Source organism: Helianthus annuus, chromosome 13, assembly GCF_002127325.2.
Source record: "Helianthus annuus cultivar XRQ/B chromosome 13, HanXRQr2.0-SUNRISE, whole genome shotgun sequence".
NCBI lineage: Eukaryota > Viridiplantae > Streptophyta > Magnoliopsida > Asterales > Asteraceae > Helianthus > Helianthus annuus.
The window spans coordinates 55,954,875-55,979,583 of NC_035445.2; the positions used below are offsets into that span (position 1 = coordinate 55,954,875).

At 40.2% G+C, this 24,709-nt stretch overlaps 1 protein-coding gene across 1 annotated transcript; it reads left to right on the top strand.

Annotated features, from left to right (window-relative positions):
* Positions 1-221: 221 nt before the first annotated feature.
* Positions 222-2,247, top strand: LOC110900845 (glutamic acid-rich protein-like). Its single transcript, XM_022147704.1, has 2 exons — positions 222-1,953; positions 2,036-2,247. Exons 1-2 carry the CDS (start codon positions 222-224, stop codon positions 2,245-2,247), a joined length of 1,944 nt encoding a protein of 647 aa, XP_022003396.1.
* Positions 2,248-24,709: the final 22,462 nt, after the last annotated feature.

Here is a 24,709-nt window from a genome sequence, read left to right on the forward strand (position 1 = left end):
CACACCAAAGGTAGTTATGATGCAATGAGAGATTACCAAATGAATATGGTGACTGCATTGGTGTTAAACAAGAAGTATAACTTTTCACACATCATTTTTCATTACATGGCCGAGAACATTACATCAAAGGTCAAGTCTTGGACGTATCCGAGATTCGTTCAGATCATGCGTATCCTGAGATAGACAGAAATATCAAGGATGATTTATTAGTACAATCTCACATGAATGAAGTCACTATCAAACAGCTTGTGAGATATCATCCGAACCATCCAGAACCGAAAATTGATGTTGTATTTTTTGGTGCCATTAAAGATGCAAATTACGTCGATCCAGATCCAGTTGAACACCAGAACTGGAGAAATGAAGAAGAGATGAAAGAAGCGGCATATGCTGATGAGTTGAAAATTCTTTCCGAGTTCAAAAACACAAAGAATGAGTGGTATGTGAAGGAATCTTGGAGAAGACGTAGGAAAGCCACTGCTATTGTTAAAGAAGGTGAAGGATCGTCATCAAAACCTAGAAAGAAGCAAAAGAAAGCAGCAACAATGTCTTTGGTTGATGAACCGGAAGAAGATAATCCGGTGGTAACTGCAGAGAAAGAACAAGTGGCAGCTACAGCAGATAATCCATTTAATGTCGATGTGTTATTTGATACAGATGTTTTGGAAACAGGGACAGAAGTTGTCGCTAATGCTGAACAAGTTGTAGATGTTGAAGCACTGAAAGAGAAAGAAAAGATTGTTGATAATATTGAGGGTGACGATGTAGATAAAAGTACAACAAGTTCATCAAGTTCTTCAGATGATGGTATTGATGAGATTGAAAGTCGAAAGAGAATTCAAGAAGAAATAGAAAAAGAGAAGCTGTTAAGAAAGAGAAAGAGACATGAGAAAGATGATGATGATGTATATGTGCCTTCTCCAGAGCATGTCTCAGGATCACAGTCTTCTCCAAAAGCTAGAAAGAAAGCGGGAGGTCGCAAGAAAGTAGTTTCTCCAAAAATACGCAAAGTCACTTCAAAGAAGACTCCGAAGATTGTGCTAAAGAAGAAACCAACAAAAGAAAGTAAGAAGCCTCCCACACCACCACATGAACCAACGCCACCACCATCACCTATTCCTCAATCACCACCACCACAACAAACTTTATTCACTTCACAAGATCTATTTGGTACACCTCCACTCACTCAAATGCAACCTGGTTCGTCTAGCAGAGGTCTTTATACTCCACAGGATAATCTTTTAGACATCGGAAATTTCGACTTTGCAAATAATGATCAATTATTGAAGTTGGAGAAAAGGATGGATGAAGTGTTAGTGGAAAACAAGAAGCTTGTTGCTGAAAATAAGAAAGTGTCTGATAAAGAAAGACTTCTTGAGATACGTGTGAAGAAGTTAGAGAATGAAAATCAAGAATTGGTGAAAAAGATCGACGCTGATCAATCTAAAATTGATATCTTGAAAGTTAAAGTGGCTGAACTTGAAGAAGAGAAGACAAGACGTGATGAACAAAACGAATACTTCAAGTTAAAGAATAAAGAACTGGAAGCAGCTAAAAAATCAAGAGATCATGAGTTCTATATGCTAAGTAAAGTCGTTGAAAGCATGCTTGGAACTTTAGTAGAACAAAAATTCGAAGAGCTGCTAGTAGAGGAGATCAGGGCTCAACGTCAAGCAGAAATGGATAGACAGATGCAAGATAAAGGTAAGGGAGTTGAAGGTAGTTCAGCTGTGACAGAAAGATCAATAGTTCCTTCAATGGTGGTTGAGAATCCCGAGCCTATTTCTGCAATATCTGGTCTGTTTGAAGATGAAACACATCTTGCTGAGTTAGAAGGATCTAGTAGTGATGAAGATGATGAAGAAGAGGAGGAAGAAGAGAAAGAGGATAAAGATGAGAAAGTATTCTCTGCGAGCAGTCACAGTTCTGATAATGATGACGATGATGCTCAAGGTGCTACTGGATTGAGAGTTACTGAAGATTCTTCTGAACAAGATGTTGATAATCTGATGAATGACACTGTAAAAAGAATCAGGGGAAGCTAGTGGAAAGGGGGAGTCTGGTAAGTCTCAGATCATTGAACATTCTGAAAAGTTATTCTTGAGTTTAGATGTTCACAGAGAAATGTTGCAAAATGTGAATCCTGAATTCAAGATTGATTCTGAAGAAGAGTTAGAGTCTTTTGATATTAATCAACAGCCTGAATATTCGTATAAGTATGTTGAAGAGGCTGATAAGTATGATTGAGTTGAGATTGAAGATTGGACAGATGATGAAGATGTAGTTGAAGATACTTCTAAGTATCCTACACTCATGGAATTCTTTGCTGAGGAAAACAGAGAAGAGTTAAGACAAAAAGTTGCTGAGGCAGTGAAAGATAAAAACTTCGACAATACTCAAAAGGAGATGGAAAAGGAAGATAGGTCGAAGTGGTTCAAGAAAAGTCACGAGAGAAAGTTTAAAAGACCTTTGAAATATTTTCAACGTGATCAAAGTGTTTCTCTTGGTGATATCATCAGTTGGGGATTTTTACCACAGGTGAATGCATATGCAATCCGAAGAGAATACGGAGTTCAGTACTTTGAATGTTTATATGACATCATGTCATTACCTTGGTGGGATGTTGACGAGTTACCGAAGGTTAGATGTTTGGATTATCCTGTTCGGAAGAATGATGTGGCTATGTGGGGTTACATCAAGTATGAGTCTTTGAAAGAATTTCGTAAATGGAAGCCACATCATCCAAAGCGTGTATAGAGGGTAGATCCAGATACCGGTGTTACAGTGACTATCCTTAATATCAAACCTCCGAGAACAATGAAGACAATTCCAATGCCTCAGATGGAACAAGAATTCTATAAAGGATTCATTGGCTGGGTGTACAGTTGTATTTCAACCGAAGCAATTATTACTTACAGAGCTGGTGGGGAGATTTGAGAAATACATGTTTATGATCCAATGTGGCTGGTAAATTGCTCGGTGAAGGATATAGAATGTCTTTTCATCAACAAGATTCACTATCAACCAGCAGATAGAGAACAAGCGTAGCAGTTTCAACGTGTAGTTTCTCTTTGCTTTCAGAAAAGTATTAATTCTGAAAGTAAATGGAAATCATCTTGGTGGTCGCTTGACGAAAAGATGAAAAGGAAAGCTAAACGTGAACGTCAAAAGCTAGAAGAAAAGAAAGGTACGTTTATGAAGATGTAAGCTGAAGAAGAGAAAGCGAGGAAGAAAGAGAATGAAAGAATAAGGGTTGCGCTGAGCAGGAAGCCAAAGCCAAGGGAAGAGACGTATAGAGCTGTTTGAAGACCCGAAGACTAGAAAAAGACTGTGGCTTTATCCAAGGGGGAGTTTGTTGGTGCATAATGTCTAAAGCCTGCGTCTTAGTTGTAGTTGATCAATGTATAGGGTCTGTTTTGGTTAATTATGTATTGAACAGGGGTTAAAGGTGTAAAAGTATGTTTTTCATGTTGAGGTTTCGCTTGAATGGACTCCTGCCATATAAGCGAAACTACTTGATAAGGTTTCGCTTATATGGTCATGATCCTTCAAGCGAAACTACCACACCTATATATACCCTTTGTGTTTTCTCATTTGGGACGTTGATGTCACAAGTGTAGCCGACCTGCTGACCTTGTATTTCTTGAAAGTTGAATGAGAAAACGGTGTTAAAGTGTATCTCTTCTATTTCTACTCATTTCTTCTATAGTTTTGCTTTGATTCATGCCAAATATGTATTTCCACTACATATTCGGTAGGTGCTAGCTCCGATTGTCTCAAACGAAGGACAAATTCGATCCTACAGCTTGGGCCGTAGCTCGCGCCATTTATGTTGGCACGCGTTGAGGTTGTGGCGGTCGTTACCGACATTATGTCGCGAATGCTTCCGGCAAATATTTTGTTTGGCCCGGTGGCCGCCCCTTCATAGCGTCGACGACGCTTGTGACGAGTGCCATTTCTTCTTCATGGGTCCAGGATGCCATAGCGGAGGGGAACAGTGGGTTGGGTTCGTGGGACGGGGGGGACCAGTGGGTTAGCGTGTTCGAGAGAAGTGGGTAGCCGTTGGGGTTGGGTTCGTGGGATGGGGGGGACCAGTGGGTTGGGGTTACAATATATAGGGGGTAGTTGGGTTACCGGGTGGCGGTTTGGTGTCCCCAAACCGTTTGAATTTTAAATTCAAATTTTGAATGTTCCGCTATGACGTGGCGGGTGAGCGAATGGGAGGCAGCCAGCTAGCATGGCCATACCGCCCACGCCCGGCTTGAAAGCCAAGCCCCAAGGGCCACGCCCTAACCCAAGCCCACCCGGGATGGTGGCTTGGGCGTTTTCCCCCAACCCACGCCCCAACCCAAGCCCCATACCCCATGGCCTAAAGCACGGGCTGGTAGAAAGATCTAGACTCGAATGAATGGGGCGAGTTTAGATGTTTCATATGATGTTCATGTATTAAGTTTCATTGTTATCCTCTTAGTTTACTTTGATGTACCGGTAACTATGACTTAGCATCTTGCTATGGTTTGGTTACTTTGTTTTTTCTTAATAAAATCGCCTCTTTTCAAAAAATATATATTGTCAGTTAACATGCAATTTACTTTTAATGATGTATTGTTATTGGACCAATTACTTCTTAACAATTAATGGATCAGTGTAGACTATTGTAACACGTGAACTACTGAAACAAGTTGACAAGCTTTTTCAAACAATAGGACTCACAAGAAATAGACTTTTTCACACGAAATATGGCTTTCACACAGAATAGCAACTCAAACGAAATCAGAGTTTTCACACGGAATAGTGTTTTCACGCGAAATCACCAAACAAAATCTAATTTCGTGCGGAATTAGCTAAGTTTCAAGCGAAATTAGGTCAATTTGGAGCGAAATTAGTGATTTCGTGTGAAATCAAGGGCAATTTCAAACGAAATTAGTGATTTCGTGTGAAATCAACAGCACTTTCAAACGAAGTTAGACTTTTTCAAGCGGAATAAGGTTGTTTCGTGCGGAATCAACCTGATGTCACTCGTTATCGGACCAAAAATCTCAAATTTCTCTCAAACGGCTAGGAATTAGGATCTGAAACTTTATAGGGTTGTAGATCAGGTGTTTTCGCACAACATAGCCGAAAATCAGCTAATTTGGACCGTAAAAACCCGTTCAATTTGAAGAAAATTAGTTAAAAACATGAAAAATGAAAAAGATGAAGAAATAGATGAAATCTAGATGAATTTGGATCTGAAATCGATGAAATCACGCGCGGAAATGTGTGTTGGATCAGTGCAATCGAGTTCTGGCTCTGATACCACTTGTAGGACCGGTTTTGACTCCGAAACGATTGTGAAACGAACGTATGACGTGCGGAAACCGTACACGAACGTGACCAACACACAATACGTAATATAAACGTGATTCTATTAGAAATCTAACAAAAACAAGCACCTTGAATCACTTTCTCTTTCTAGAATCTCTCTCTAGATCTAGAGCTCTCCAAAACACAGATAAGCCAAAAGTTCCATAATTATGACATAACATCCCTATTTATAGGCCTTGGAATTAATGAGACCTCTCATTAATTACCAAAATGCCACCTTGCTAATTCTATCTAATTATTACAATATAAGCTTGTTTTCTTCGGTTTCTCGCTACGGCTCGGATTGACGAAGGCGATAGACATAAATGCACTAACAGATTTGCGTCTGGGTCAGAAGTCCTATCCCATATCAGTCTGATGATTATCCCATATCTGTCTGATGATTTAAAACAAATTATAGAGTTAGGGTGAGGTATTAACGTGCCGAGGCTGAAGAAGATTGTGGTGCACACTATTTTTCTTTTCACAGTCTGGAGGTTACAGATTCACTTTTGAGTTTTTCTCTTGATCAGACTAGGTTTGAGTTTTTCAAATCGAGTTTTGATGAGATAGGTTTTCAAGATACACCTTTGCAAGGCAATGTTTGTTTGATTAGTCGATTGAATCTTTTGTGATTCACTTTGTAGATAGGGTTTAACTCTTTCTGATTTTGCCTTTTGGATATGAATTAGTTTAGTTTAAGTTCATGGGATGATGTTTTCTTCATTTATTTAAGAATTAAGAGAATAGTTGTAGCTTCATTTTTGATGGTGCATGAGCTAATATATGTTACAAATCTGATATGATTGTGAACATTTGGCAGACGTTTATGTCATAACTATTTTTTTTTTTTGCTTTTTGTCATGTTGTTTAAGAGTGAGAGGTTTCAAGATGCATACAAACTGTTCGATGAAATGCCTTAACAAACTTAATAATATTACTCAAATTTCATTAAAAATGCCCAAAATTTTTTAAGCTTTTAAAGCCATTGATTTTGTGAATTGCCACCTAGAGATTTCTATACATACAAACCCACGCGTTTTTTACTTAGCCCATACGCACTACTATTTTTACCGATCACATCCTATCTTCGTTTCCTATAAAAATATGCTTATACAGATCTTTGATTATGCAATCGTATAATCCTTTTTTGTTCGTATATGGCCATCTACATTCCTTTGTCTGTTTTTTTATTTTGTTCGTATATGTATAGATTTGTGGCAACTACCGTCATATGGCGATGGAGGCTTCTGAACATCGGTGTAGTGGAGGGTGTGTACAAATGTCGTGGTCGAAATTGGAATCAAGAAACATGCAAGTTTTCTTCTAACTCTTTAATGTCTATCCTACAATATGATGTTTTCTTCAACTTTTAGGACTTAATGCTATATGAGTTTTTGTTGGTTAGAGAAGGTTCGGCTTCGTGTACGACAGTGGCAATGTACCAAGTCATATTTCTTTTTCTTTACAGAAGTTGTTAAGGGTTTTATTAACTGTGTAAAATTTGTTTTTAAGGTCCCAAGATTGAGAAGAGTGGCGATGGTGGTGGGATAAGGGTAAGTTTCAATAAAAAGAAACACAACAACAAGTCAGATGATTTGTTATTATTATTATTGGTATCTCTCTAAGCTGCATTTTATCTAAAAACCGAAACATAAAAGTAATAGAGAAAAAGATGAAGTTGAATAATTGATTAACTTACATCATACCGTTTTATGTTTTGGAATTAAGTTAGCTTAAACAGCAAGTTAGGGAGTATAAGAATTATGAGAGTAATGGTGTTGGATTAGGGGAATTTGATGGATTAATGGAAAGCGATCATAGACGTAACATATTGGAATAACAACATCATACCGTTTTATGTTTTGGAATTAAGTTAGCTTAAACAGCAAGTTAGGGAGTATAAGAATTATGAGAGTAATGACGTTGGATTAGGAGAATTTGTTGGATTAATGGAAAGGGATCATAGACGCAACATATTGGAATAACAATTTTATAGGGTTTATTGTTGTCATCTGCGTGTTTGTTAAGGTGAGAGAGGAGAGAGGGTGTGTAAAGGAAGAACATGAATGTGGAATGTGAAGAGTGGGTCTCACATACGAGTTATTGTCTTTTATCGTGGTCAAATTATCGGGTTTGAAAGTGAGTTTACGGGACTGTTTAGTAAACCATTTCTATTTCTTAATATCCGATGTCGTGTTTTACAAATTATAAAGGTACTAGGTGGGATGAAAGGAATGACAAGTCTGCTATGGGAAACATCCTTACTTGACCCAAATGAGGTATACATTCTAGCCACCTGTCAATATAATCTTGATATCTATTTTTATGCTTTAGGAACTATAACTAATTAATAATATTCACATTCGTATATTACACAAGAAGTAAGTTGGTGAGAATCACAACAAAATAAATCACAAAAGAACCTTGTTCAAGAACCTTGGACATTAGGGTTTCATTCCATACATATATATACTTACAAATTGCCTGGCGTATTTAATAAATACGCCAGTAACTTAAATAGGTCGCGCCTATAACTTTTACATGTATTGCATATCTAGTCCTTGAACTTTCTAAAACATAACGAAACATTACAAAACAATCCAAAACCTACTAAAACTAAGTACCAACGGTCTCATAAGCTCTAACAATATTCCCCCTAGACCGTTGCGTACTTGATTGTTTTTCATTCTTGAGCTTCGGTTTCTAGATTTGCAGCAGCTTGATCTGGAGTCGGTTCGGGTGGAGGTTGGTTAACAATAGCTTCACTTGTGATTGGTGGATCCTCCATCGTGACCTCCAATGTGGATGAGGTCGGAGGTTGAGATTCTGTTGCAACATTGGTTAACAATAGCTTCACTTGTGATTGGTGGATCCTCCACTGTGACCTCCAATGTGGATGAGGTCGGAGGTTGAGATTCTGTTGCAACATGTTCTGGTGATGGATCTTTCTGCTGAGCCGGAGACTTTTCTTTCTTCTTTTCTTTGCTTTTATTTTTCTTTGCTTTGTCTCGCTCTTTTTTCTTTTCAATTATGTTCACAATTTCCATCATTTCTATCTTTCGTTCCCTCGCCGTTTCTACTGCCCTCTTAAACAACATGCCTTTTTCTTTGTATTCATTTCCAGCACCGACATGTATTTTATGGCCGTATAGGATGTTCTGACCGGGCAAGCAGAGCATGAAGATATCCATTGGATCCACAATATGGATATCTTCGTTGGAGGTTGATCTGATGACAGCTTCACTAGTTTTTCCATCGTAAAACCATTTCATGAAGTTGGTGAGTGTCACTGGATGCTCCAGAGGGATCTTGATCTTTGTCACGACTTTTGCAGGGTCGATGACCCACTTGACCTTGCCTTTTCCAGTAATCGGTTCTTTGGTGGTCTTCGAAACCCTTATGCGTGGATGTCCGGGTTTGAAGATAGTGAATCCGCAATTGCATTCTCGTAATATTAATCTTTCGAAATCAGCTCCGATGCTGCTATAAGTAGGATTGATCATATCCAAATTTCCAAGCTCATGGATATCCCACCGAGGCAAGCTTTGCATGTCTAAACCAGTCTTGAAATGTTGTATGACCCCACCGCGTCGCTTTACAATAAATATCCCTTTCAAATTACAATACTTCCAACTAATGATTTTATCGATAGCTTCTGTCTTTTCAACAGAAACTACCTAATAGAAATTGGGAAGTTTTTCTCTTTCCATCTTGAACCATTCAGGATGCTGTAGGGACACTTCATCATCATCCTCTGTTTCATATATAATTTCTTCCTCCAATCCCCACTCAACAAATCTTGCAGGCATCTCATCCCTATCCACCTCTTTTTCTTCACTCTCATCATCTTCGTTAACATTTACTACCGATTCCAACCTTCGCTTCTTTCTTTCGGCTTCTTCGGCCTTACGCTTTGCTTCCTCTCCTTTAAACTTTTCGTAATCGAAGATGTCTGTGTGTTTGGGCAGCCACAACTCTCTCTCTCGAAGCTCTCTTCGGATCATCTTTGCTCTAGCATCAAGTCCGGTCAGTCTCACTGTTATTGTATATTGCTATGTCTATGTGTTAGGTGATATGATGATTGCTATGATCTTATTAATGATTAGGGTTCTTATTAGTCATTGTTAACATAGGTTGTATGAGGAATCATGATGTGATAATAAGACAATCGGTTCACATGTAAAGAGGTAACAGGATCGAACATATGTAATCGACTGTGTCTTGGTTAGATGTTTGATTGGTCCGTATGTATTGGCATGATAGTCGGCTGTGAATGTGCTTATGAATGGACGGATCGTGGTGATGATGTGTTAGGATGCATGCTAGAGATCGAAATCATGAATCATGGTAATATGCATAAGTATTAGGAATGTTGATTATGTTCTTGTTCATGCTTTGATTCTTATTAGAACTCATATGAATTTTGTGATGGAAACCCTTGTTTGATCGGATATTGGTTAAGGAAAAACTGTTAATTTGTTATTGTAAATAAAGAAACCGATTAGTTGTTAATTGATATGTGATAAATTGGAAACTTGGTAATTGATTGGCAAGATTTAGGGATTGTAACTAACATGCATAATTTCTGGATTTTTAACCAATCGCACAAGGCATCTTGTTCGCACAAGATGTCCAGTCGCACAAGCAGACATGGCCGCACAAGAGGATCAGACCGCACAAGAGGTCCCCAGTCGCACAAGGACCTCTGAATCGCACATGTTGTATGTTTGCTTGAACTGTTGGGCCGGATGGTTAATTGGGTTGGGCTAGTCTGATCGCACAAACCAAGTGGACACTGTTTAGTTTGGGCCGGTTACTAAGTTGGGTTTGGGCTGGTTTGGAACGCACAACCCGATCGGATCGTACAATCCAATCAGGATCGCACAAGTCACTCACGTATATTATTTGGGCCGAGTTTGTATTATTGATTTGTTATGATAATTGGGTCGGGATGTTGGATCGCACAACATGTTGTGGATCACACAACATGTTGGGCCGGACATGATTGGGCTTATTACATTTCGTACAAGTTATATGTGTTGTTTGACTGTTAAGTGTTACCATGATATATACGTGCTTTTAACGTGTTAACTTATGTGATACATACGTGCATTACTTGAGTCAAAACCTGACTTGTATGGTAAACCTGCTAGGACGTGGTTGATCACATTGTAGCTTAACTGAATCTTTTCGTGTATCAAACCGAGCAACCCCAGGTGAGTTCAATGCATTTTCTCAAGCATGCGTCCCGGTGGTTTGGGACAACTGGTAAACATTTGGAAGGGAAACTTTGGGTAAACAACTTAATCGGTTCTGGGTATTGAACATGGAATCTATCATCGGATTGCCTGGAGGGCAATGGGGGTAATTAGTTGATAGCGCTATTAGGTGGGAAACCTCACACCGGGCCGTAAGGACGGGCGTGAACTAATTATCTGGGTATGGCTATGGTTGTTAGAGGCACACTCCTCGGATACATATGGGCACACTCCCTAGGGTATCTAGCGATGGCAACATAGCATCGGTCGTTAAGAGGCACACTCCTCGGTTACGTAAGGGCGTAGTCCCTAGGGTAACTAACATGAGCAACATCGTAACGCAACATTGAATCGCATTAACATACATCTGGTAACTCAACACGTTAACAAAACCTTGAACTCACCAGCGTAGTCTGACACACTTGTTTGCATGCTTGTAGGTCGTTAGCCTTGGAACATGGACTTGCTATCTGGGAGTGCTGGAGTGGTCATGGATCGAGACTCTTGGATTCATTTATAAATGATACATTGATTTTGATTATTATTATGGAACGATTGCTAAACGATTACATGCTTCCGCTACACAACATCTTGAGAATTGATATCATGTTTGACAATTTCTATTGGTAATTAATGACATGTTTTATTGAAGTATTTACTATTGGTTCAATGTGATTGGTGGCTCGAACTCTGATGCGTAACACGCCTCGCGGGGTTTCCGCAGGTGGAATTTTGGGGGTGTTACAGTTTGGTATCAGAGCCATTGGTTATAGTGAACTAGGTTTTAAAACGTTTTTGTAAAACCAGACTATAACCGAACACCTTCGAAAATCGATCATGACACTCAGCTCCAGATTGCAAGGTTCGTCTTTCGTATACTCATTGTACTACGTAACTAGTGGACACTTACACATGATATTGCATGCTGGTGCACGTTAAACACGATAGTATGAACTTACGTATTCCTAGCACATGTTATATGACTGATAGGGTGGTAATTCCCTAAACATTCGTGACTTATGTTATGTGATGCTCTTTGTTTACTATTCGAGTTGGGGGAACCATTCGACATGAGTTAGGAGGAGCTGAGATGAGCATGCAAATCACAATATTATTGTGGGTGCACACATAATAATAATGTGGGGTGCATGCGAGTCCCAGTGAGGCTTAACAAGTGAAGGAGGGGTTCCGCTCTGTTAATTGATCAGTGTGAAACGTAACAAACTAATAGGAGTCATAACAGTGATCGTCTCCTACTCAAATGTGACTTTCTCACCTCTCTTTGAATCCTTTTGAAATCGCAATGCTATCAAGTATTACTTGAACGTCCCTCTGAACGCCTAGCGAACTAAGTAGAATGCTAGGTGCTTGTACGAACGTCCCTAAGTGGATGTTGCAGCGTCCATGATTGGTTTATACACCTTTTCTTTCCCCTCACTCCTCTTTGTTGATTGAACTCAATATACTCACATCTCAGACCCTGAAGGGCGGTCACACCTGCAACACTCTGGAAACCTACCGTGTTTTACCCAGTCAACTTGTAAGAACGATGGGCATAAGGGTAAATATAGTACTCTGCCGACTTCAGCATTTGAACGACTTCAATTATTGACAATGAACATCAACGAATTGGCTCCAAACGAATCCTTAATTCTAGTCAGCAACTTATGGGAGCCGACTTTTATGAATCAATCGAAACGTAAACGATGACAAGCGACCAGGATGTGGACTGTGTAACTTCCAACACAACGAGTAGCACCCTGGAACTTAGCACGAAATATGAGGCGATGGACATCGTTGGTGAAGGATCGTAGAGTCCTGTTTCGAGCAACAACATTAGAAGCAACAACTATCGTGACATCAAGGTACTTGTAACAGTAGCTTACAGTATGGAAATGAAGGTGCCTGCGGCATGTAATGGCAGCTGATAATTCAAGACGACAACAACCGAGGGAGCGATGACAGTATGGTAGAAATCCGTGTGATTGTAACAATAACACCGGCAGTGGTGCTCGCGAAAGGGTATTTAGGATTGACGTGGGCGACGACAGGACAATGACAACATGATAGTTCGGATGGAAAGCAAATCGCTTCGGCTCGATTCCGTTTAACCCTGAAGCTTCTTGAAACCAAACCTGTTATGAAACCGGCTGATGACAGGTCAGCGGAAACCACATATGTTAGTTGGGATGCAAACTCGATATTGCGGGGGACAGACATTCGACACCGGAGTTACCTCTGCTATCCTTGGTAGTTACAGCGCAATAGTTAGTGTTGGTGGGTTATTAGGACATATCGCCCAGACGTACCCTGTGAGAAGAAATTTAGCGTCACTATATGCTCTAAAGTACCAGAGTGGTGAAAAGGTTAGCATCATGCCAGTAATGACAGCCTCGAAAGCGCCTATGAAAGGAGGACCTCACTATATTAGCAACTATATCTAATGATCAGGCTAAGTAAGATAGGATCGAGGACCCACCGATTGTTGTGACTCATCTCGAAGTGCAATTGGAGGAGCTTTCAGGTCTACTACCACAACTATTAGTCAGAAACTCAGTGATCTCACGATTAGAGGGAGCTCCGAATACTCATACTCTTACCGTCTTACGCCAGGAGGGTTGCAAGAACCGTGTAATCTACTACGAGAATTGTTGCACAAGAGTTTGTTGGACCTAATTCTCACTTTGGGAAGCCCCGGCTATATCCGTGAAGATAAGCCTTTTTGTGTGCACGTACCAATTATCGAGCACCCATCGAGACGGCAGTTGAGAACCGTTTGCCGCGGCCATGTATCGAAAACCGATCGACTAGTTGCAAGAGACGAGCTTTCATTCGAGGGTTAAATTACGAGCGCATTATTATCAAATGGAAACCCAAGGGGAGAAAGTTCTTAAAGAAGCTTACCAGACGCAATTCGGCCATACAACTTTGCACTCCAAGACCTTTAGAGCGATCATCACACCAGCAGCCTCATGGATCATGTGAACCGACCGTGCTATTGGGTGACATTTTGAACCCCTTTCAGGGGGAAAGCAGCAACATGGACAACTTTTTATCCTATTTGGGAGGTCCTGATGGAGGAGCCACATCACGCGAAGTCTTGATAAGGTAACTTCTGAATGCGAGATGTACCCTTTTGGGTCATATAACCAACGAAGTGGGAATGCACGTGAATCTCGCCAAGATGCATCCTGTTAGAAACTGACCGACACCAAAGGTTCCTTCGGGGATGCAGCAACTCCTTGGCCTTGCTAGATACTATCGCAGCTTACTCACCGGGTATTCGAAGGTTGCACAGCTTAAATCTCTTTAGTGCAGCAGGGGGGTTGCGTTTGTGAAAGACAAAACAGCAAGGCGTCCTTTCAGCTTTTGAATTCCAACCCTACAACTCACTGAGCATCATCTTTACCCGAGGGTGCGGGTGATTCAGTGGTATACCACGATGGTCCGAATTAGAGTCCCAGTTACACGCCGACGCAACACGAGAGAATAACGACTTACGTAATGAAATTACAAAGAAGAACTGCATGACACACAACTGGTGGTGGAAACCGTGGTCTTTGGAGTTACACGGAAGCATTACTTGGACGGTACCAAATGCGTTACTTAGACCGATCACAAGGGCTTTCCGTGTACTCTGGTTTCGAAAGAGCTAAATCAGTAAATGGCATCGTTGGATGGAACTTCTGGGTGGATTACGACTGTGGAACCTGAACATGTATGGACTTGCAGCTCGCCATCGACTCTAACCCACCTGACCCAACTCGTTCTGTACAAACTAGGGAACTAACGGGAGAGAATTTTCAAATTGAGTCCATGCGGGGCATGGAAGAGCAACCTTGGTGAAACGAACGATATTCATTAACTCATAGAACGACTATAAATCTCATTTCACAGCAACGGTAGGTAAGTCGTGGTTAGCAAAACACGCTGGCTTCGAAAATTCTATTCAACTGGATTTTAAAGAAAGACGTTTGGACATGTAAACCTTGTACTGATGATTGGGCATGAAAACCCGTCTAACAATGTATGGGTATGACTTTTGACTTTGGGAAAAGTCAAGGCGAAGTATAAGAAACTGGCAACACCTATGTGGAAGATGGGAGCAGACTGCCATGAATGCTGCCACTAGCCTATTTACAACTCGAAATGGAAACACAAACAGTAACAATCGTTGATCGCTGAATGTGACCAGCACACCCCCTTGCAGTCAAGGGAACTGATGAGTCTTCTCAGCTTGTGAAAATTTCTCTGGAAGAGACGGATTATAGGCATGAGGTGCCAACTCCTATTACCTATTGGACTATACCTAATTTAAGGCGGGCATGGCGCACATCTTTGACTCACGTCTTGACATGAACATTGCTTATTACTGTAGGACAATCGAGCAAAGTGACGAACCATCTGAACACACGAAGGCATGTTGTAAGTATGTGCATAACTGACTTTAGTAAACGTTTGGGAAGGACACTTATCTTGGGGAGAAGCTCTAATACGGCTGCACCATGATAGTATGCATACAGCCCATGCTGAGGCATAACCTGGACAGTAACTCTAATCTCCTTACTGGGCTAATGTAGTTGACAACGTAATCGCAGGTCCAGGACCTGAGCTCAAAACTCTCGAACATTGCTTAGATCGGAAATTGTTTGATGGCAGCGCATGAGCGCTAGGGAAGCTGATTAGCTTAGGAAACACTGGGAGTTTGTTGTAGGCAAACGTGTCATTATCGAAAGCACCACCCTGGGGGGTGCGGTATGCTATACAAAACATGGCAAGCTTACTTTACGACGCGTGAGACATTCGGATTACTGGAACAAACGGTGACTTGGCTCACAAACTCAGGCTAATTGATGAAACGGGATAACTATCGTGATGGTATGTATGCCTTAGGTTTAAGGCAGTGGTTACCCGATGAAACCCTGGTGATACCCTTACAGGAATTTGAGGTCATCGGATCGGTTGTATATATCAGGGAACCTATCGAAAGCATGGGCTAAGAAGTCAAGGTTCGCTAGCATGAGTCATATGACAGTCATGAGGGCTTGTTAAACTCTAATACGTGGACTGAAGTTCACATGGGAACGGAAGGATATGTTAAAACTTCAATGTTCTCAATTGTTCAAGGTATTGAACCAACTCTTGATATCACTGGTGAATTTCGGGACGAAATTTCTTTCAAGTTGGGGAGGATGTGACACCCCAGGAAAAACGAGCAAACGATATAACTTACCTAGCTTTAACTTATCTAGCTTTCTCAGTGAGTGCGTACCAAATTTCGGGACGAAATTTCTTTTTAGTTGGGGATACTGTGACAACTCGTTTCCAAACCGATCTTTGTACTTTGATGTAACGTAGGTGTACGATACGTGACTGTTATGAAAGTGAATTTTATGTGAATGATGTGTCATATATGTTATATGAATGTATGTGAATGTTATATGACTCGATCGCACAATCCTCTCTCGATCGCACAAGCCTCCTTGGGTCGTGTGGCTTGTATGCGGACCCATAGGCCGCCAAGTTGGGCTCGGCCCACTCCTCTTAAATGTATAAACACTCATGTGCCCTCAATGGTTACAATCACCTCACACACACAAAGAAACCCTACTCTCTTTCTCTCCTCTCAAAACCCGACGGCAGCCACAACTCTCTCTCTCTCGAAGCTCTCTTCGGATCATCTTTGCTCTAGCATCAAGTCCGGTCAGTCTCACTGTTATTGTATATTGCTATGTCTATGTGTTAGGTGATATGATGATTGCTATGATCTTATTAATGATTAGGGTTCTTGTTAGTCATTGTTAACATAGGTTGTATGAGGAATCATGATGTGATAATAAGACAATCGGTTCACATGTAAAGAGGTAACAGGATCGAACATATGTAATCGACTGTGTCTTGGTTAGATGTTTGATTGGTCCGTATGTATTGGCATGATAGTCGGCTGTGATTGTGCTTATGAATGGACGGATCGTGGTGATGATGTGTTAGGATGCATGCTAGAGATCGAAATCATGAATCATGGTAATATGCATAAGTGTTAGGAATGTTGATTATGTTCTTGTTCATGCTTTGATTCTTATTAGAACTCATATGAATTTTGTGATGGAAACCCTTGTTTGATCGGATATTGGTTAAGGAAGAAACTGTTAATTTGTTATTGTAAATAAAGAAACCGATTAGTTGTTAATTGATATGTGATAAATTGGAAACTTGGTAATTGATTGGCAAGATTTAGGGATTGTAACTAACATGCATAATTTCCGGATTTTTAACCAATCGCACAAGGCATCTTGTTCGCACAAGATGTCCAGTCGCACAAGCAGACCTGGCCGCACAAGAGGATCAGACCGCACAAGAGGTCCCCAGTCGCACAAGGACCTCTGAATCGCACATGTTGTATGTTCGCTTGAACTGTTGGGCCGGATGGTTAATTGGGTTGGGCTAGTCTGATCGCACAAACCAAGTGGACACTGTTTAGTTTGGGCCGGTTACTAAGTTGGGTTTGGGCTGGTTTAGAACACACAACCCGATCGGATCGTACAATCCAATCAGGATCGCACAAGTCACTCACGTATATTATTTGGGTCGAGTTTGTATTATTGATTTGTTATGATAATTGGGCCGGGATGTTGGATCGCACAACATGTTGTGGATCGCACAACATGTTGGGCCGGACATGATTGGGCTTATTACATTTCGTACAAGTTATATGTGTTGTTTGACTGTTAAGTGTTACCATGATCTATACGTGCTTTTAACGTGTTAACTTATGTGATACATACGTGCATTACTTGAGTCAAAACCTGACTTGTATGGTAAACCTGCTAGGACGTGGTTGATCACATTGTAGCTTAACTGAATCTTTTCGTGTATCAAACCGAGCAACCCCAGGTGAGTTCAATGCATTTTCTCAAGCATGCGTCCCGGTGGTTTGGGACAACTGGTAAACATTTGGAAGGGAAACTTTGGGTAAACAACTTAATCGGTTCTGGGTATTGAACATGGAATCTATCATCGGATTGCCTGGAGGGCAATGGGGGTAATTAGTTGATAGCGCTATTAGGTGGGAAACCTCACACCGGGCCGTAAGGACGGGCGTGAACTAATTATCAGGGTTTGGCTATGGTTGTTAGAGGCACACTCCTCGGATACATATGGGCACACTCCCTAGGGTATCTAGCGATGGCAACATAGCATCAGTCGTTAAGAGGCACACTCCTCGGTTACGTAAGGGCGTAGTCCCTAGGGTAACTAACATGAGCAACATCGTAACGCAACATTGAATCGCATTAACATACATCTGGTAACTCAACACGTTAACAAAACCTTGAACTCACCAGCGTAGTCTGACACACTTGTTTGCATGCTTGTAGGTCGTTAGCCTTGGAACATGGATTTGCTATCTGGGAGTGCTGGAGTGGTCATGGATCGAGACTCTTGGATTCATTTATAAACGATACATTGATTTTGATTATTATTATGGAACGATTGCTAAACGATTACATGCTTCCGCTACACAACATCTTGAGAATTGATATCATGTTTGACAATTTCTATTGGTAATTAATGACATGTTTTATTAAAGTATTTACTATTGGTTCAATGTGATTGGTGGCTCGAACTCTGATGCGTAACACGCCTCGCGGGGTTTCCGCAGGTGGAATTTTGGGGGTGTTACAAAAAGAATCGCACTTACCGGGATCGAGTCTAACTGAAACGAAACAACCAAAACAAAGTCCTAACTCAGACGAACCAGACTTGAACCGGAATAACCACTCCACTGCCCCTGTTTTCTGTCGGACCACCACAGCCGCCGTCACTGGTGTTTCCGGCTGCCGTGGCCATCAACATCACTGCCAATCATCATCATCACCGCCGCCGTAAGTCCAATGGCTACTGCTTCCGTTGGCACCTCCACCGCCCGTCATCCTCTTGGCAGGAACCACCGCCATCGTCGTCTCCGGTGGTCGGTCGTTCGTTTAGGAGAGAGAGAGATAAGCGAGGGTGGAGACAGAGGGAGAGCTGCTCGTTTCGGGTGTGTTTGGTGTCGGCCGGGATCTGTTTAACCGAGGGAGATAGGAGACGAGCGAAGTGAGGTGGGGGGTGTTGAATGGATGAGGTTAGAGGTTGGAACCTCTTTTGTGTGGCAGAATGAAATCGAGAGGGGAGGTGGTGGTTTTAGGAGCATATGTTTTACTAAAAAATGGAGTCTGTGTGTATATAGATATGTCTGAGAATGAGAAAATAGGGTTGGGAGGGAAATGATTATCATGTGCGGCTGTATCAAAAAAATGAGGTGTTAGGGTTTTAGTTTCTCATATATAGGTAGGTTTAATCTAGTGAGCGTGGGCTTGGGCCCAAGGCCCACAAGCCCAGACGCGTGTCTTATGTGACCCGTAATTCCTACAAGGCCCGTTGTCAAAACCCGATCGTCGTAGAGCGTCGTATTATATTATTTAGATCCAACATACGTCAAAAGGATCAGTATTTGACGTTGATCGCGTATTGAAAAAAAAAAGAACGCACCGAGTTGCGTATAAATATATATATATATATATATATATTGAATGTTTGACTGTACGAATAACGATTAATAATATATACATATATACATATATTTTTATTATGCTTTAACGCCTCGAATTATGATATAAATATTTATTTTCTAAAATAAGGATGCGAAAAAGTGAGGCATTACAGTCTCCCCTACTTTAGGAAATTTCGTCCCGAAATTTATTCAAGATGAAAGACTTTGAAAAAGATGGCATTTTCGGAGTGCACGTGGGTATAGACGAGGAATGGTTTGGTGAATGATTAAAGTTTGTATATAATTACAGCAGGGAAACACCGAATTCCTCATGGCACGTTTTCATGAAAGTTTGGTAATATAGGAGGAACACTTATATATAGGAAGTACCATCGGCGTATCCACCGTGTTCATACTATATTACGTTCGTTTCGCTAATCAATGCCATGTTACGTCCCGTGTCACAAACAGGGTTTATTAACGTATGATAGCGTATAGTAATTTAAGTATGTAAGCATGATTGGTATTTAAGTATGAGAGAGGTCATAAGGTGCAAGTATAGGCATGAGTATGATTAAATTATTTGAATAGTCCACATGAGATATTTTAGTTAACTAGATCAACGCATTACTGGCATGTGATCTCACTTGTCAAACCATCGTGTCCGCAAGTATATATGTATGTATGAATGTATGAATGTATGAATGACTTAACATGACCGCAAATCCATGCGGCGGGCGTTACTCCTATATCGCTACACAAGCGCTATATATGTTAAGGTGTGGCTTGATCAAAGTTAATGACAAAATGTCAACCCAACGTTTAACGCAAGCGCCATCTAATCATGGCACATGTCATCTTTTCGTTGCCATGAAAAGATCCGTAATGTATAAAGTGTCATCTAATCATAGCACATGTCATCATTTCGTTGCTATGAAAAGATACGTAATGTATAAAGCGTCATCTAATCATAACACATGTCATCATTTCGTTGCTATGAAAAGATCTGTAATGTATAAAGCATCATCTAATCATAGCACATGTCATCATTTCGTTGCTATGAAAAGATTCGTAATGTATGAATGAATGTCTTGACATTACCACAAATCCATGCGGCGGTGCTCTACTCCTATAGTGCTTCACAAGCACTACATATGTCAAGGTGTGGCTTCATCCGAAGTTAATGACCAATTTATCACATAAAGAATGTCCAGTAATCCCGAATCAAGTATAACGTATTAGTAGGCGTGTATTTATTTATTGTGTAAAACGATGATTAGGTAACAAGTATTAAATCGCATAAAAGTTAAGTTAATATAAAAGAGAGGCTTGATAAGTATCGGAGTGCTTCGGGTTTAGAAGCTTCGACTATTCCAAAGTGAATCGCAAGTCCTTTCAAATTAGGGAGACATGCTTTGGCCTAATAGGTATAATACTCTCGTCGCCAGGCGATTAACAGTATTTTACCCTTCCAGTTAGTACATGTCCCTAATTTGATTGAAAATACGAAACTTTGGCGAAATTGAAAATCGTAGAGCGGGACCAGTCACCAAGGTGTGGATATCAATCCTAGCTTGACAATTTCGTCCCCAAAATGTGGTTTATTGAAAGAAACAAGATAAACTCTCGACTCATCAAAGGGGAACCACCATAGTATGATATGGAAATTCCCATCAAGATACGGATATCACTCCTGACTTGATGGTGAAATTTCATGCAAAATAACATGCAAGATGGATTGAAATTTGTCACTAAAGGCGGGAATCACCCTTATTCTAGTGAGTCGTTTCGATTATGGAATACGACTATCTTCAAGTATGTATTGTGTGAAATGTTTTAGAGAGACACATTGTATATTTAGACAAAAGAAGAGGTAGAAGCAAATAGGAAGAATTACATATTAAGCAGGAATCAGGAATGGTCAAGATTTGGTACTTAGACTATAGACTAGGTCGAGCATGCAATTCTACCTAATTTTCTATAGTTATGGCTCTGATACCAATCTGTCACACCCCAACCGATGGCGGAAACATCGGGATGAGACGAAGTGTGTAGATTGCTCGAGACTTCATAACACTTTTTCTTGTCAAATATTTAATGTTTACATTTTACATGGTTTGATCTAGAATATAACAAATTTAAATTAAATAATGCACAATAAGTATTCAAATATTTATATTTCATTTCATTAATAAAGGTTTATTACAAGTATTAGAACCAGAATACAACAGGATTGAAAGTAAATTACAATACAACGAGCAATAAAGTTTAAATGCGTTTCTAGACAATCCTACTGGATTCATCTGTCACAATCCTGCAACATGTATTAAAAGCATGGATCAATACAAAAGCACTAGCGAACATACAAGTTTGAATATAAATATACGTATAAAAGTTTGTCTCAAATCCACATAGCATTTATTATTCACGTTGAAACGAGCATACATAAATAGCTTAAACATAGCAAATAGAATGAAGTTATGAATTTTAAACTAGCATGCATGAACAACCTAAGCATAACAATATCATGGGAAAGCAAATTGAAACTAACAAGCATAAACAACCTAAGCATAACAATCAACGTGTTCGATGGTTTAAGTATTTAATTATAATCGATTTCGTAAAGTGAATTTTGTATACATGTTGCACCCAAAAATGCTTTAAATCGTAAAAAGGATCGAGTATGCTCACATTTTGCGAAGTTTCCTTTAGAAATCCCGCGAGGAGTTGAAGAGTTGAACAACGAACACCGATGTCATCATACTTGGGTAAACGAAGGTACATATATATTAGAGGTTGCCGAATGTTATAAAAAAATAAAATATACATTTATATTTATTTTTATAAAACGGTCACTTGAGTTTGATAGGCTTTAGTGTGTGATAGACGCTTTTCACAATGCGGATTTTTACAAAAATCAGGCAGAGTTCCCTCTGTTGTCGATATAGTTTTCAAAACTCAACAATTATTCGAAACAATATATATATATATATATATATCTTTTGTAAAGTTGTCGTTTACTAATCAAACGCATTAAATAATGAAATATCAATATATTTCAAGGCTCAACGATTCAATCACAATACTTATAAAATCTTCGTCAAATGCCAAAAACGTAAGCACGAATGTAACAGTTCGATTTTTAAAGCTCGATTGCATATTTAAAACAATATATATACATCAATAAAAAATGAAAACGCTTCGATATTTTACCAAGCTCGTGTCGAACAGTTGACCGGGTTGACCCGAGTTGACTGAGTGCACCGACTGATCAAACCGTGCTTGACCCGAATCATCACCTCATCATCAACATTGACCCCAAACCGGCCGGAACCATAGCTGAACCGACCCCATGAACACCACTACCACCATCGGAAGACGGTGACTTGAACCCGAACCAGTTGAAGCAACGTAACCAAAACTGAACCAAGACTAAAAGAATAGCACTTACTGGGATCGAGTCTAACTGAAACAAAACAACCAAAACAAAGTCCTAACTCAGACGAACCAGAATCGAACCGGAATAACCACTCCACTGCCCCTGTTTTCTGTCGGACCACCACAGCCGCCGTCACTGGTGTTTCCGGCTGCCGTGGCCATCAACACCGCCGCCAATCATCATCATCACCGCCGCTGTAAGTCCGACGGCTACTGCTTCCGTTGGCACCTCCATCGTCGTCATCCTCTTTGCAGGAACCACCGCCACCGTCGTCTCCGGTGGTCGGTCGTTCGTTTAGGAGAGAGAGAGAGATAAGCGAGGGTGGAGACAAAGGGAGAGCTGCTCGTTTCGGGTGTGTGTGGTGTCGGCCGGTATCCGTTTAACCGAGGGAGATAGGAGACGAGCGAAGTGAGGTGGGGGGGGGGGGGTGTTGAATGGATGAGGTTAGAGGTTGGAACCTCTTTTGTGTGGCAAAATGAAATCTAGAGGGGAGGTGGTGGTTTTATGAGCATATGTTTTACTAGAAAATGGAGTCTGTGTGTCTATAGATATGTCTGAGAAGGAGAAAATAGGGTTGGGAGGGAGAGGATTATCATGTGCGGCTGTACCAAAAAAATGAGGTGTTAGGGTTTTAGCTTCTCATATATAGGTAGGTTTAATCTAGTGAGCTTGGGCTTGGGTCCAAGGCCTACAAGCCCAGTCGTGTGTCTTAAGTGACCCGTAATTCCTACAAGGCCCGTTGTCAAAACCCGATCGTCGTAGAGCGTCGTATTATATTATTTAGATCCAACATATGTCAAAAGGATCGGTATTTGACGTTGATGGCGTTTTGAAAAAAAAGAACGCACCGAGTTGCGTATAAATATATATATATATATATATATATATATATATATATATATATATATATATATTGAGTGTTTGACTGTACGAATAACGATTAATAATATATACATATATTTTTATTATGCTTTAACGTCTCTAATTATGATACAAATATTTATTCTCTAAAATAAGGATGCGGAAAATCGAGGCGTTACACCTTCAAAAGTTAGACATATTTTATTAGCTATTATACCTCGTTTAATAGCAAGATAAGAAGGATGAGATATCGGCAGTTAGCCTGAATAAGTTTCTATCGATCAGGTGTTCCAATAGATTCCCCCTGTTAACAATGTCCTGTTAATTGAATCATCTCGGAAGTACTGAACAACCGAAATAACAACTTCGGTTTCATCAGCTGCATCGTTTACTGTGGAATGCATCCTTATTTCTGTAAATCGCACAAACAAGCATGCCTTGAACGAGTCTAGAACACTAATAATCCTCAACCGGCTTTGAAACCATACGAAATCTATTAAGAAACTGTTCGATTTCACGGTGAGTGGAGAAATTAGCGAGGGAGAAACTGTTCATCACAGACATGCATCAGGAAAGAAGCATATAAAGAACCTTCAAAAGTTAGACATATTTTATTAGCTACTATATCTCGTTTAATAGCAAGATAAGAAGCATGAGATATCGATAGTTAGCTCGAAGAAGTTTCTCTCGATTAGGTGTTCCAATAGATTCCCCCTGTTGACAATGTCCTATTAATTGTTTCAGATGACATGCTTGGTAACAAAGACAAACGGTTAATGTCAGGTGTTCCAATAGATTCTCCCTGTTCACAATGTCTTGTTGATTATTTCAGATGATATGCTTGGTAACAAAGAGGACACTTTCTTCTGTTTTATTTTTTTCTACTTTTAGAAAGGTTTGACCGCCTCACGACTGTAATAAAACGGAACATCAGGTTATCTAAAGAAGCGCTTTTATCATGTGTCATATGTTGGACGAAATATATGGATGGAAAGCCCGCATAGTTTGTTTTTTTTATAATTTTACAGACGATTTAGAGAAACAGAGAATACGTTACGAGATTTTTCAAGAATTAGAAAAGGAGAAGATCTGTGGGCCTTATTGTCGGTCTCGGGTGGGCATAAGATCCGTGGGCCCTATTGGCGGATCTGTGACTCCATGGAAGATGTGATTAAGTTAAGCGTGCCATATCATGTGTCATGTGTCATAAAACTGAACATAATCCCAGATTGTCTAAAGAATCGCTTTTATCATGTGTCATATTAGAGAAAC